The 13,936-nt window shown below is 43.7% G+C and overlaps 1 protein-coding gene across 1 annotated transcript in view; it reads left to right on the forward strand.

Moving 5' to 3' along the window:
* Window positions 1-13,936, forward strand: part of Abhd6 (abhydrolase domain containing 6, acylglycerol lipase) — a 47,713-nt gene that overhangs the window by 20,121 nt on the left and 13,656 nt on the right. The window contains exons 3-4 of the mRNA XM_042680138.1: window positions 2,066-2,208; window positions 12,370-12,526. Coding sequence (XP_042536072.1) covers window positions 2,090-2,208; window positions 12,370-12,526 — 276 coding nt within the window. The 5' untranslated portion in view covers window positions 2,066-2,089. The remainder of the gene's footprint in view (window positions 1-2,065; window positions 2,209-12,369; window positions 12,527-13,936) is intronic.

Here is a 13,936-nt window from a genome sequence, read left to right on the forward strand (position 1 = left end):
CAATATATTTAATTGGAAAGACTTGAAAAGTGGAAATCAAACCTCTTATCTATCCATGACACCCAGTTCTCTATCATCCACCTTAGAAATAGCCATGGATTATATCTGCACATCTGCCTAGCAGTACTGTCTGTGCACATGGTCCGTGTGTACCTGTATCTTTTTCTTCATTTATATCTTAGAAGTTTTTGGTCTCCTTTTTATGTTTAAGAATGGCAATTCTAGGGCAGAGGCATGATTCAAGTGGTAGAGTGCCTGCCTAGCAACTTCAAAGCCCTGAGTTCTAACTCTAGTACTCCCCTGGCCCTTGTATATATACACAAAGACAAATCTGAGTATGATTGCACATTCCCTGTTACTCTAGCACTGGTGGCTGAGGCAGGAAGATTCTGATTCAGGCCAGCCTGGGCTGCATAGTGAGATCCTACTTCAAGGAAAGAAAGGAAGGAAAGAGAAGAGAAGAGAAGGGAAGGATGGAAGGAAGGAAGGAAGGAAAGAAGGAAGGAAGGAAGGAAGGAAGGAAGGAAGGACAGAAAGAATGGGAGGGAGGGAAGAAAGAAGGGAGGGAGGGAAGGAGAGAAGGAGGAATGAGAGAGGGGGGAGGGAGAAAGGGGAGGAAGGAAAGAAAGGGAAAGAAAGAAAAAGAAAGAGAAGGAAGGAAGGAGAGAATGAAGGAAGGAGAGAAGGAAAGAAAGAAAGAAAAGACCAGATGCTGGTAGCTCATACCTGTAATCCTAGCTACTCAAAAGATTGAGCTCTAAGGATCATGGTTCAAAGCCAACATAGGCAGGAATTTCATGAGACTTGGAAGTCCATGGTTACTTGGAGCTGTGTCACAGACTTTTCTGCCAAGCCTGGCTTTATAGAGTAATCCATATATCTCAGCCTTCTGAGTAGGTAGGATTACAGGTGTGAACCACAAAGCTCAGCTGATTGCCTTAGAAATTTATTTATTTATTTACTTATTTATTGCTGGTCCTGGGGCTTGAACTCGGGGTCTGGGTACTGTCCCTGAGCATTTTTGGCTTAAGGAGAGTCCTCTACTAGCCACAGCTCTATCTTCTGTCTTAGACTTGTGATTTGCATATTTTTAAAGCCCAAGATCCTCCCTCAGGTTCCTTATTACATTTAGTTTAGTTTTTTAAATAGTCATCTGCACTAGAACAAATTATATTAAGTGAGGTAAGCCAAGCTCAGAAAAACCAACTGTGCATGTTCTGTCTGATATGTGGAAATTAGATCAAAAATGAACTGGAATATGACAAATTATACAGGATTCTAGATACACACAGAGAGACCAAAAGAAGGTACTCTAAGGGGAGAAACACAAAGGTACAATGCCTCAGTGCCTCTTCATATTTATATAAAATAATATACATACTGAAATGAACTCCAAGATATGGAAACAAAACACTTTTTTAGAAAAAGTTTTTAGTTTTTGATGATTTTGTACTCGTTACCTTATGTATGGTATCTTCATATGTATATCTTCAGGAGGGTGGGACAGGGAGGGCACAGAATTCAAGGGAGAAAGAGTAGTAGTGAAGGGCTGGGAAGGTAGCTTAGTGGGAGAGTGCTTGCCTAGCATTCATGAAGCCCTGGGTTCAATTCCTCAGTACACATAAATAGAAAAAGCTGGAAGTAGTTCTGTGGCTCAAATGGTAAAGTGCAAGCAAAAAGAAGCTCAGGGACAGTACCCAGGCCCTGAGTTCAAGAATCAGGACTGGCAAAAAAGAAAAAAAGAGAGTAGTAGTGGAACTCATTGGACATTGATGAGAATGAACTATACAACAGGAGGAAGTGACTGGGAGAGGATGAGAAATCAGAAGACACTGTACAAAAGAAAATGTACTCATCACCTGACTCATATAATTGTAATCTCGCTGTACATCACCTCTATAATAACAATATTGTAAATTAATTTTTTTAAGAAGTCACCTGTTTTGCTTCCTCCTGATCTGAGTGCTTGCTCTGGAGCCTTCATTGTTCTTTTCTCCTTTGGCTTTTTCTCCTCCCTTTCTCTTGAGAGAGTTTCAGTCCCTCCTCGTCTTTTCTGTCCCTGCAGGTGTCAGCCAGCCCAACGTGCAGGATGGATCTTGATGTGCTTAATATGTTTGTGATCGCGGGCGGGACACTGGCCATCCCAATTCTGGCGTTTGTGGCCTCTTTTCTTCTGTGGCCTTCAGCATTGATAAAAATCTATTATTGGTAAGTGAATAAGATAGATATCTGTAAGAATATCACCACCTTGTCATCTTTGTTTGTGACCACCACTTTATCATGAAATATTTCAAACGTATCAGTTGAAAGACATGCATCCTTTTCCAAATTTTGGAAGTGTTCTCAAAGTATTGATAATTGTTTCTTACCAGGTAAAATAGCATGGCTGTGTGTGTGTGTGTGTGTGTGTGTGTGTGTGTGTGTGTGTGTGGTGGGGTTGGAGTTTGAACTTAGAGACTTGTGCTTCTACTATTAGAGTCACACTCCATCTCTTTTTTTCCTTAGTTTTTTTTTTTTTATTTAACTTTTTTTGGTGCCAGTGCTGAGGCCTGAACTTCGAACCTCAAGCTCTTGCTCTGCTTTTGTGCTCATGGCAGATGCTCTTCCACTTGAACCAGCCTTTTTGCTGGTTCATTGGAGATAGGGACTCTAAGGCTAGTTTTGAGCCTTGATCCTCAATTCTCTGCCTCCTGAGTCAGATTATAGGTGTGAGCCACCAGGGCCCAGATACCAAAGTTATTTTTCAAATAGTCTCAGTTTTATAGGGGCTAGCTTTGGATTGCGGCATGCCTTCTTTATCACTAGAATTACACATGTGAACATGTCTGGTTTGTTGGTTGAGACCTCGGGAGTGGGGGTCTTGATAACTGTTTTGCCCAGGGCTAGCCTTGAACTGTGATTCTTCTAACTCCATATCCTGAATATCAGCTGAGTTTACAGGTGTGAGCTACCACACCAGGCACCACACAGACTCAGGTTTTAGATAGCATCTTTGCCTTTCAGGCTGTTACTGACTCTGTCACAGACAAAGATCATGCGTGCTTGTGAGAACTACTTTGTGCTTTCTTAGTAGCTGGCTTTTGACCAAAACATCAGAGATGTTCTGAGAGATGCATTGATATCACTGAACAGTGGTTTCCAAACACTCGGGACCATTGAGAGGCATATGCAGGACAGAATGCTTTTATGCAGCTATAGAACTGTTCATTACTAAAGGGACAAAAAAAAAGACATTTCAAAAGTACCTGTCAATTTCATCCCACCTTATTCTGCCCTATGTGCACCGCACCTGCATTTTTCTTTTGAAAATGATATCAATATTACTATTGTAAGGGGGAAAGTCTGCAATGCTTGCTACAAATAGTAAGTTAAGCAAGGTGTAGTAGGTAGCCTATGCTACCTAATGTAATCCCTGTCCTCAAGAGAGGTTGAAGCAGAAGGAAGATCTTGAGTCTAGCCTGGGTGTACATATAGCCAAACCCTGTCTCAAGGGGGAAAATAAATAGTAAGTTAATACTAAAAAGTAAAAATAAGCACAGTGACACTAAACAATTGCACTGTGTTCTAACCTAGATATTGTTGCCTATCAAAGGCTCTGAGTGTTTCCTTCTTGCTGCCAAGTAAACAAGAAGGGCAGCAGTTCTGACCAGAGCTTTCCCTTGATGAAATCAAATCAACACTTGGAAAGGAAATAACTTTGGAAAAGGATGTGCTTTAGGTGACTTTTCATCCCAACATCCTTTTCCCAAATGAAATCTCCCCTCCTGCCTGCTTCTTCTCTTCCCACCTCCCCCTTCGCCCCGCCCCCCTTCCCCCCCCCCCCCCCCCCAGTAATGTGCATCCTAAGATGGACCAATCAGCTACCCTTTGTGCCATTGGGTAAAGCCGTGGAGATCTAGTGAGACTTGGGAAAGTTAGAAGGAACTTGGACGCACTGGAGAAGATCCAGGAGGCTGGCGTGCCCTTCCTCTGCCCTCCTTTCTGGCTCTCTTTTGTTTTGCCAGTGTGGAATTTTCCGTCTGCCAGTCAGGCTGATCCTTAAAAAGAAGCTAATTGAGTAGAAGGCAGCTTTTCATCTTCCTCTCTCTCCCTCTCTTTTGGTGTCACCCCTCCCCTTCCCAGTGTCACCCAGGATCCATCTCTACATGGCCTCCTGTGTACTGGCGCATCAGGAGTTATATGCTCTGGGGCCAAGGTTCCTCCGTGGCCCCAGGCCACAAGGAGGTCAGTGACAGTGTTCCTCCCCCACCTCATGGTCCAGAGCCAAGGCACCATGGACCCCCCCACACAAATGGCATTTTATTAAGGAAATCAAGCTGGAGCAGAGACTCCAGCTCACTGATGTGGACGGTAACTGTGGGTATGATTCCATACAGAGCTATAATTATGTAAGGGCACTGCATTCCTCTCCCAGCCCCCCACCTTCCCTGGGCTCCAGACGCTGTCAGAACCAGGATTTCTGAGGGATTTTGATCATTGATTTGTAAAGAGGCAGCAATAGTTTTCTTTTTTTTATTGAGTTCACATTCACCATGTTCAAGTGTACAGTGTGGTGATTTTAATACATTCCTAGTACTATCTGATCATTACTACTATACAATTCCCTAACTTTTATACTTCCCAAAAGAGACTCCAGACTCATTATCAGCCAGTCCCAGTTTTTCTCTTTCTTTCCATCTCCTGGTAGCTGCTAACCTACATTTAGTCTCTTGGGATTTACCTAGTCCAGACATTTTATCTGGGGTGGGGGTGGAGTGTCATGCAATATGTAACTAACTATATTATCTATGGCCTCTTTTGCTTCCATTAGTATTTCCAACACTCATGTATGTTGAGTTGTGTATGAGTATTGCATTCTTTTTTTTTTTTGCTAGTCTTGGGGCTTGAACTCAGGGCCTGAGTGCTGAACTTCTTTTGCTCAAGGCTAGTGCTCTACTATTTGAGCCACATCGCCACTTTCAGTTTTTTCTGAGTAATTTAGTTTGTTGTTTCCAGCTTTTTCTGAGTAGTTTATTGGAGATAAGAGTCTCACGGACTTTCCTGCGCAGGCTGGCTTGAGATCTCAGCTTTCAGAGTAGCTAGGATTTCAGGCGTGAACCTCTAGCACCAGGCTGCATTCATTGTTGTGGCTGAATAATACTCCACCTATGTTTTGAGATGGTAGACACCTTCCAAAACTCACGTGGAGATCTGATTCCCATTGTAGCAGTGTGGAGAGGGCTTATAAGGCTGATTAGCTTGTGGGAGGGATTAGAGAACTTCTACTAGATTTCTTTTAGCTACTCCATGAGAATGGATTGTGAGAGGAGGGAGCTTCTTGTGTTTTATCTTTTCTACACTTGTCCATTTGCCCTCTGCTCGCTTTCACAGGTTGAAGCGGCACAAAGCCCTCATCATAAACCAAGCCAAAGCTGGCACCATGGTCTCACATGTCTTAGCTTCTAGAACCATGAACCAAAGCAAACCTCTGTCCTTTATAAATTTCCCAGTTTCAGGTAATTTGTTATAGCATCAGACAACAGGCCAAGATAGTGTGGTTATGCCACATTTTGATTCTCCATGAAGCTGTTGATGGTCATTTTGGGTTGTTTTCACCTTTTGGCTAGCCTGATAATGCTACATGGCAAATAATTTACTTAAATTTTTTTTTGTACTGATCCTGGAATTTGAACTCAGGGCCTGGGTGCTCAAGGTTAGCAGTCTGCCATTTCAGCCATAGCTCCACTTCTAGCTTTTTGGTAATTAAGTAGTGATAAGACCCTCATGGACTTTCTTGCCTGGGCTGGCTTTGAAACATGATTCTCATATCTCAGCCTACCTAGTAGCTAGGATTACAGGCACGAACCAGAGATACCTGGCTAAATAACTCACTTTTGTAAAGCAAATAAAACCACCCCCAAACTAGAGAAACATGACCTTTTTTTTTTTTTACTCTTTAATGTGATTGCTATGTTAATGTGATACAAATAGCTAAGAAACACATGAAGAAGCCAGGCATTGGTTGCTCAGGCCTGTAATCCTAGCTGCTCAGCAACATATGATCTTGCTATGTTACACAGACTGGTCTTAAGCTCAAATGATTATCCTTACAGGAAGCTGGGACTACAAGTGTTTACCACCATGCCCAGTTTAATGCAAATGTTCTTAAAGCTTGCCTAGCTCAGAGCAGTGGTCCATGGACAAACACGTGCTTCTTTAGTTTTTTTGAACTCAAACACATAGACCAAGAAGAAAAATCCTGGAAAACCTTTCGGATTATGCCAGATGGCATTGTCACGTGGGGGGATTATGATACAGTCACAGCATCCATGATGCCCCCGCAGAGAGCCGAGAGGAACCCTGGGAGTAGCTTCCTCTGCCACACTGAAAAGCACAGCCTGTTTCTTCCAAATCGCCTCACTGCAAGTGGCATTCACACCACGCTTGCCATCGGCTGAGCAGCTTTTCCCTGAGTCACTTGTGTTTCTTAATTGAAGCCACTCCAAAGGCCTTGTTTGCTCTGCTGCCCCTAATGAGCCTCTAGGTGGGGACTCGGGTCTAATCTTCAAGATTGCCACACAAACAGGAATCACCGGCAGCAGAAGCAGCCCTGCCCACGCCCCTCCCTCTGTCTCATACCATGTCCCACCCCTACCCTGATGGAAGGATCCTCCTGTGCTGCTGGCTCCTGCTGGGAGCTTGCCAGCTCCTTAGGGACCAAGCCACTTCCAGCCTTCAAAGCAGATCGCTCTGGGTCGGACTGTTCCTGGAACATGGCCAGCCCATTTCAACACTGGTGTAGTCCTCTCTTGCAGGAGATGCCAGATGCTTCTCTTAGGGCTTTCAGAGGGCACAGCTGGAGTACTGTGGTCACTGGGGTGGGGAGGGGGGCTTCCTCTGCCCAAAGGGGCAATTCTGCCTTTCACTGTGTAATAAAAATAGCCACACTATTCACAGGATGAGTAAGACTTTGATTTTCTAAGGTTTTTTTTTTGTCTTCCCAGAGACACTGGGTTATAAACTCAGGATAAGAAATCATAGCAAAGCAGGGTGGCTCATGCCTGTAATCCTAGCCACTCAGGTGTATGAGATCTGAGGATCACGGTTCAGAGCCAGCCCAGGCAGAAAAGTACATGAGACTCTTATCTCCAATAAGCCACTCTGAAAAGGTTGGAAGTGGCGCTGTGGCTCAAGTGGTAAAGGGCTAGCCTGGAGCACAGAGAGGCTCAGGGACAGTGTCCAGGCCCTGAGTTCAAGCCTCACGACTGATAAATAGCATAGTCCTTGGTTGACAGCCCTCCTGACACAGGGACATCAGTCCTACAATTACAAGGAACTGAAGTTGGCCAATAAGCTGAATGAGTTTAGCAGCTGAATTGGTTTCAGAGCTTCTAGATTAGAGCTAGCTGTAGCTGATGCCTTGATTTAAACTCCTAGTAACGGTGGAAGAGCATCCCCCACCGAGCTCTCCTCTTAACTATAGAACTGGGAGTTCATCCAGGATGGTTTTGACTCCTCAGCTTATAGAAATTTGTTTTATAGCAACAGAAGATGCAGCCAACTCATCTGTCACCTAATACTAAATTCCTTTGTTTTTCCTGAAGGTACCAGTCATTGGCTTGAGAGCCAGAATAACCTCAGCTTAACTTGATTTCATCTACAAAGACCTGTTTGCAAAATAAGCTACCTCAAGACAATAATTTTTTTAAAAAGAAAAAAATGTTTTCCTTCATAGTCCCAGGTAGACATAAGTTTTAGAAAGATATAGAGCAACTAGAAGCTAGTATATAGAAGATGAGACTGTAAATTACTTCCTTTACTTTGGAAAATTATTTGACAAGATGACCCACTATTTTCTTTCCAACGGAAGTATTTATATTGGCCAAAAGACATGTTCAACAATATTTGAGGGGCTCAGAGTAGCTTCCATGGTAGAATGTGCTTCTCATATTTGAAGCCCGGGGCTCAATCTCTAGCACCAATCTCCCCCCCAAATCATATCCACAGCAGCTTCATTCATAATACCCCAAAATGAAAACACTCGAATATCCATTAATATTATAACAGATAAATTGAGATATACTCATGCATGGAATGGGATATTATATATTTATGAAACAAAAAAGTAATGCTACATTCTACAACAGAAGGATTGATGCTCATGAGCATAAGACTGAGCTAAAAGGACTAGGTACGAATGAGTATTCAGTGTATGATAAACTTACAAAATAGATTTAATAAAAAAAACCAAACCATCCTGGGAAAAGGAATGGAAGTTTGTGTAGGGGGTAGGATAGAGAGGTACCTGAGTAGACAGCTGAGTTTCTCAGCATACTCCAGGTTCAGAGTGGCAGACACATAGGTTCATTTGCAGGGTCAAAATTTATCAGACTACAGTTGGGACACTTCCCTATATAATCAACTGAACGTTCCTTACCATTGACAATGTGGAGAAATTACACTCCTCATTTGCTGCTGATAGAAATACAAAATGGTATTGCCTCACAAACCCTTCCTGGATCCCTCCCTGCCTCCTTCCCCTCCCTTCTCTCTCTCCCTCCATTTTCTTCCTTCATCCCTCTCTCCCTTCTTTCCATCCCTTCCTTCATTCCTTCCTGTCCTCCTTCCTTTCTTCTTCCTTTCCTCCTTCCCTCATTTCCCGTCTTCTTCCCTCTCTTCCTCTTTTTTTTTTTAAAAAAACTGGTACTGGGGTCTAAACTGAGAGACTTTGGCTTACAAGACAAGTGGGTTTTTGGGTTTGGGGTTTGTTGTTGTTGTTTGGGGGGATTTTATTTTTTGCCTGTCTACTTATGCAAGGGACCTGGAGTACATAAACTCAACTGACATGGTGACTCATGCCTGTAATCTCAGCTACTCAGGAAGCAGAGGCAGAGGGATTAAGAATTCCAGGGCAGTCCAGTCAAAGTTACTGAGATCCAATGGCAATGACTTATGCCTGTAATCCTGGTTTCTCAGGAGGTCGAGATCTGAGGACCATGGCTTGAAGCCAGCCTGAGCAGGAAAATCTGTGATACTCTTTATCTCTAATTAACCACCAAAAAAAAAAAAAAAAAAAAACCCAGGAAGTGGCACTGTGACTCAAGTAGTTGGGCGCCGGCCTTGAGCAAAAAAGCTCAAGGACAGTGCTGAATCCCTGAGTTCAAGCCCCAGGATTTGTGCGCGCACACACACACACACAATTAATGAGAGACCTTGTCTCAAAAGTAAAATACAAGCAAAAGGACTTAAGGTTGACATGGTAGAACATCTTCCTAGCATGTGCTAGGCCCTGGGTTCAATCCTAGTACCAGGGTGAGGGTAGGAGAGAGTAGACAAATTCATAAACAGAAAAATAGAATAGATGCTGGGTGCTGGTGGCTGACGACTACAGATGTAGCCACTAAGGAGGCTGACATCAGAGGATCAAGGTTTGAAGCCAACCTGAGTAGATACATTCTCTAGACTCTTATCTCTAATTAACTAGCAGAAAGCTGTAACTGGAAATATGGCTCAAGCAGCTTCTTACCAGCCAGAAGTAGGAAAGGCTACTGTAGCATGAGGCCCTGAATTCAAGCCCTCACAGCAGCATATACATCAGAAAGTAGAATAGAGGTAACCAGGGTTTGTGGTGAGACAAGAATAGAGAGTTCTTGGAGTACTCAGAATTTCTATGTAGGGTGCTGAGAAAGTTCTAGACACGCATAGTGGTAATTTTGAGTCCCTTGCTCTCTTCTTTTGACAGTGCTGGGGTTTGAACTCAGGGCCTCATGCTAGTTAGGCAGGTGATCTACCACTTAACCTCCAACCTAATAGTGGTGATTTTGAATGCACTTAATGGCATTGAATTACACACTTAAAATGGTCCATTTTAGGTAATGTCTATTTTACTACAATAAAAAGCAAACAACCACAACAAAAATAAATCTCTAGTCCTTTTCTTTCAAAGTTCTTATTAACCTGATGGAAGACAGACTTGTAAGACAAGGGCCCTGAACTCCAAGAGTCTGTCTTAAAGGCAAACCTGAGAAGGTTCCTTTTGGGGCTTCTTGATTTAGGTCAGTTGAGTCTTCAATGACTTCTGTCCCTGAAACAAGAACCATTTGCTTTGTACTAAGACTGTAAAACGATCTTGCTGTTGAGACATTCATTCATCTTACCTTAATTCTTGACTTTTCTGTTCTGTAAGGTTGCTGCTGACTTTCTGAGTTAAAGTTAATTTATTCTCATTGTTAAACCAGAGAAATTGTGGTTTGTTTGGTTGTGGTTATTTTCCACCTGGGTTGCTGCTTTCATGATGTTCAGCTGGCCTGGTAGCTAGTCTTCATTCCACTCTTTCATTAAGGGATCATGTGAAATGATTAAAAACACTCATCCTCAGCCAGACTCCAGTGACTATCTCAATTAAATGAAGGGTAAGGAGTGGTACCAGGACCTCCACTGGTAACAAAGGCCTCAGTTCCTCAGCCTGGCGCTCTGGCTGCTTTTGTCCTTGGCTTCCTTCACTCAGGGCTGCCTCCACACGCCCATCTCTGCGATTCCTATCCTCACACATCTTTTCCCCTGTCCCCAGCTAATGCATTAGAGTTGGAATCAATTGTATTAAAAAATTGGGTCCTAGCTGAGTGCTGATGGCTCATACCTGTAATTGTAGCTACTCAGGAGGCTGATATCTGAGGCTCACTGTTCAAAACCAGCCCAGGCAGGAAAGTCCTTGAGACTCTTTTTTAAAAAAAAAATTTATTGTAAAGGTGGTGTACAGAGGGGTTACAGTTATATAAGCAAGGCAATAAGTACATTTCTTTGTGAACAGTGTCAGCCCTCCTTCATTTTCTCCCATTTTCCCCCTCCCCTCCTTGAGACTCTTATCTCCAATTAACCACCAAAAAACCAGAAGTGGAGCTGTAGCTCAAGTGGTAAAGTGTTATCCTTGAGCACAAAAGCTCTAGGACTGGGCCTAGGCCCTGAGTTCAAGCCCTAGGACCAGCACACCCCTCTTCCCCCTGACTCCCTCCCCCCCCCCCCGCCCCACACACAGGAATAATCAGGTCCTCTTTTTCCACTTGATTTCATATTATAAATGTTTCTCCATGTTCTTCAATATTCCTTGAAAACCTTTCCTGATGCTCACTGCAATCAGGAAGATGGGAGGCATCTTAAGTAATTGTTATTGTTGTTATTTTTGTGCCAGTCCTGCGGCTTGAACTCTAGGCATAGGCACTGTTCTTCAGCTTTTTTTTTTTTTTTTTTGGTTCCGGTCGTGGGGCCTGAACTCTGGGCCTGGGCACTGTCCCTCAGCTCTTCAGCTCAAGGCTAGCGCTCTACCACTTGAGCCACAGCGCCACTTCCGGCTTTTTTCTTTTGGCTTATGTGGTGCTGGGAATCGAACCCAGGGCCTCAGGCATGCAAAGCAAGCGCTCTTACCACTGAGTCACCTTCCCAGCCCCTTCTTCAGCTTTTTTGCTCAAGGTTAGTGCTCTACCACTTGAGCCACAGCTTCACTTTCTGCTTTTTGGTGGTTAATTGGAGAAAAGAGTCTCCCAGACTTATTTGCCAGAGCTGGCTTTAAACCACAATCCTCAGCTCTCAGCCTTCTGATTAGCTAGGATTACAAGCATGAGCCATCAGCTCCTGGCTAATTATATCTTCAGTGTTCTGAATAGGTAATGCAGTTACTGAAAAAGTACCAAAAGGATGCAGTTTTAATTGGCCCTCCTACCTCTGTACCATCTACTTATTTTCAATTTATTTCCCACTTCCAGCCCAGATATGTAATAGTTATATGTTGTTCACACATGAATGTATAAATGTGCATGTATATGTACATGCGCGCGCGCACACACACACACACACACACACACACACACACACACACACAACCTTATCTGCCTCTCCCCTGACTTTTTACGTATACAGAGAGTTAAGATCAGTAGACTTAAATTATTTGCTGTTGCAAAACTTGGCTACTTGTTTGGTGTAAAGTATATCTCAAAGTGAATCTCTGAATGAATTACTTTTCATGTTAGACTCCTCATGTGGAGAGTTCAGTTTGTTTCAATGGTAATTTCATTTTGCAGTGGATGTGAGGCCAAATGGCTGTCGTTGCCAAGTCTTATGTAACTACCAGACGCAGAGCCTTCCACCAGCCACCATATGTTGTAAGAAATAAAGCCAAAGAGACTAAAACACGTTCTCCAGCAGGAGAGCACGTTCTGAGTCCTCGGATGTACAACATGAAGTCACTCCATGTGACATAGCTCTTAGGGAAATACTTTTTCCTTTTCTTTGTGTTCTTTAGGGTGACGTCCCAAGGGACTTGTAGGAAAGAGGGAAAGAGCTGGGGGGCAGCTCTGTTCCATGCATGCCACTTCATTTTGCCTCCGTCTCCCCTAGGTACTGGCGGAGGACGTTGGGCATGCAGGTTCGCTATGTGCAACATGGAGATTACCAGTTCTGTTATTCCTTCCGGGGCCGGCCTGGACACAAGCCGTCCATCCTCATGCTGCACGGATTCTCAGCCCACAAGGACATGTGGCTCAGTGTCGTCAAGGTACAGGTCCAAGTGACTCTCCTCTCTTAGAAGGAAAGGGTTTCACAGCAATGGAGGAAGGTAAAGAGAGCCCAGAACTATAGTTTCTCATTTATTTTGGAAATTAACAGAGTTATGTTATGCTGATGCTTTTGTCAGAAATGAACTGAATATTATTTGTAAAACCTGTACCTCTGCAATCTTTTCTTTGTGCTGGTACTGGGGCTTGAATTTAAGGCCTTGGCCATGCCCCTGAACTTTTTTGCTCAAGGTAGGTATTCTACCACTTGCCTCAGAAGTATTTTCTTCTCTGAGGATTGTGCTGAACCATAACCCTCAGATCTCAGCTCCTGAGTTGCTAGGATTACAGGTGTGAGCCTCTGGTGCCTGGAAATCTTTATACCTTAAGGTTTCTGACAGTGTCAGTTCAGAACTGCCGTGGTAATCAAGGCTAGACTTTTCTCTTTGTGAAACAAGGACTTGCTTGTAGCCCAGACTTGCCTCAGACTGGTGATCCTTCCCCTTCAGCTTCCCAAATAATTGAGATTACAGACATGAGCCACCATACCTGGTTAAGGCTGGACTTTTGTAAAAAGCATTTGTCACGCTGATGATGTAGATCAGTGGTAAAGTAGCTTGCCTAGCATGCCCAAGGCTCTGAGTTTGACCCTCACCACCAATTTTTTGTATGTGTGCCTGTTCTGGGGCGGGGGGGGGGGGGTGTCTTAGGCACTGTCCCTAAGCTTTTGCTCAAGTCTGGTGCTCTACCATTTGAAACACAGTTCCTCTAGCTGTTTTATATTAATTGGTGGTAAGAGTCTCAATGACAAAAAAAAAGACTTTCCTGGCCAGGCTGGCTTCGAACCTCAATCCTCAGATCTCAGCCTCCCAAGTAGCTAGGATTACAGGTGTGAGCCACCAGTGGCTTGCCTCCCACCACCATTTTTTAGAAATGTATTTACATATAACAGGTTTCCTCTTTCTTCTCCCTCCTCTTACTTCCCTTCTCCTTCTACCTTTCTTTCATTTCTCTCACTCCCACCCCTGTTTTCCTTAGCCACTTAGAGAATCAGTCTTGATGTGGTAGTTTTCTGGAATAGTTTTCTAAATCAGTTTCTGTCCTGGTTCACTTGCTGCACTTGGTAAAAGTAACCAGCTAGTGAAGGCTGGGGCTGGTGGAAGTCTTAGGAGGAAGGCAGCATCCCACACTCTTCCTCAGGTGGGGCCATACATGCCTGATCCCAACTATTACCTACACTGGAGGATGAGGCTCATACCTCCTGTGGCTACTTGGGTTCCTATTTCCAGATGGCTACGAGGATAATCATCCTCTTATGTTTATGGGTCTCTCCTTCTTATCCCCCATTGATAAGCATCATCTCTATGACTGCATAGTGTTTATAACTGATGTTTCTGAAAATGGAGCTGTGG

The sequence above is a fragment of the Dipodomys spectabilis genome, unplaced genomic scaffold, assembly GCF_019054845.1.
Source record: "Dipodomys spectabilis isolate Male_0828 unplaced genomic scaffold, ASM1905484v1 ptg000054l, whole genome shotgun sequence".
NCBI classification, from domain to species: domain Eukaryota; kingdom Metazoa; phylum Chordata; class Mammalia; order Rodentia; family Heteromyidae; genus Dipodomys; species Dipodomys spectabilis.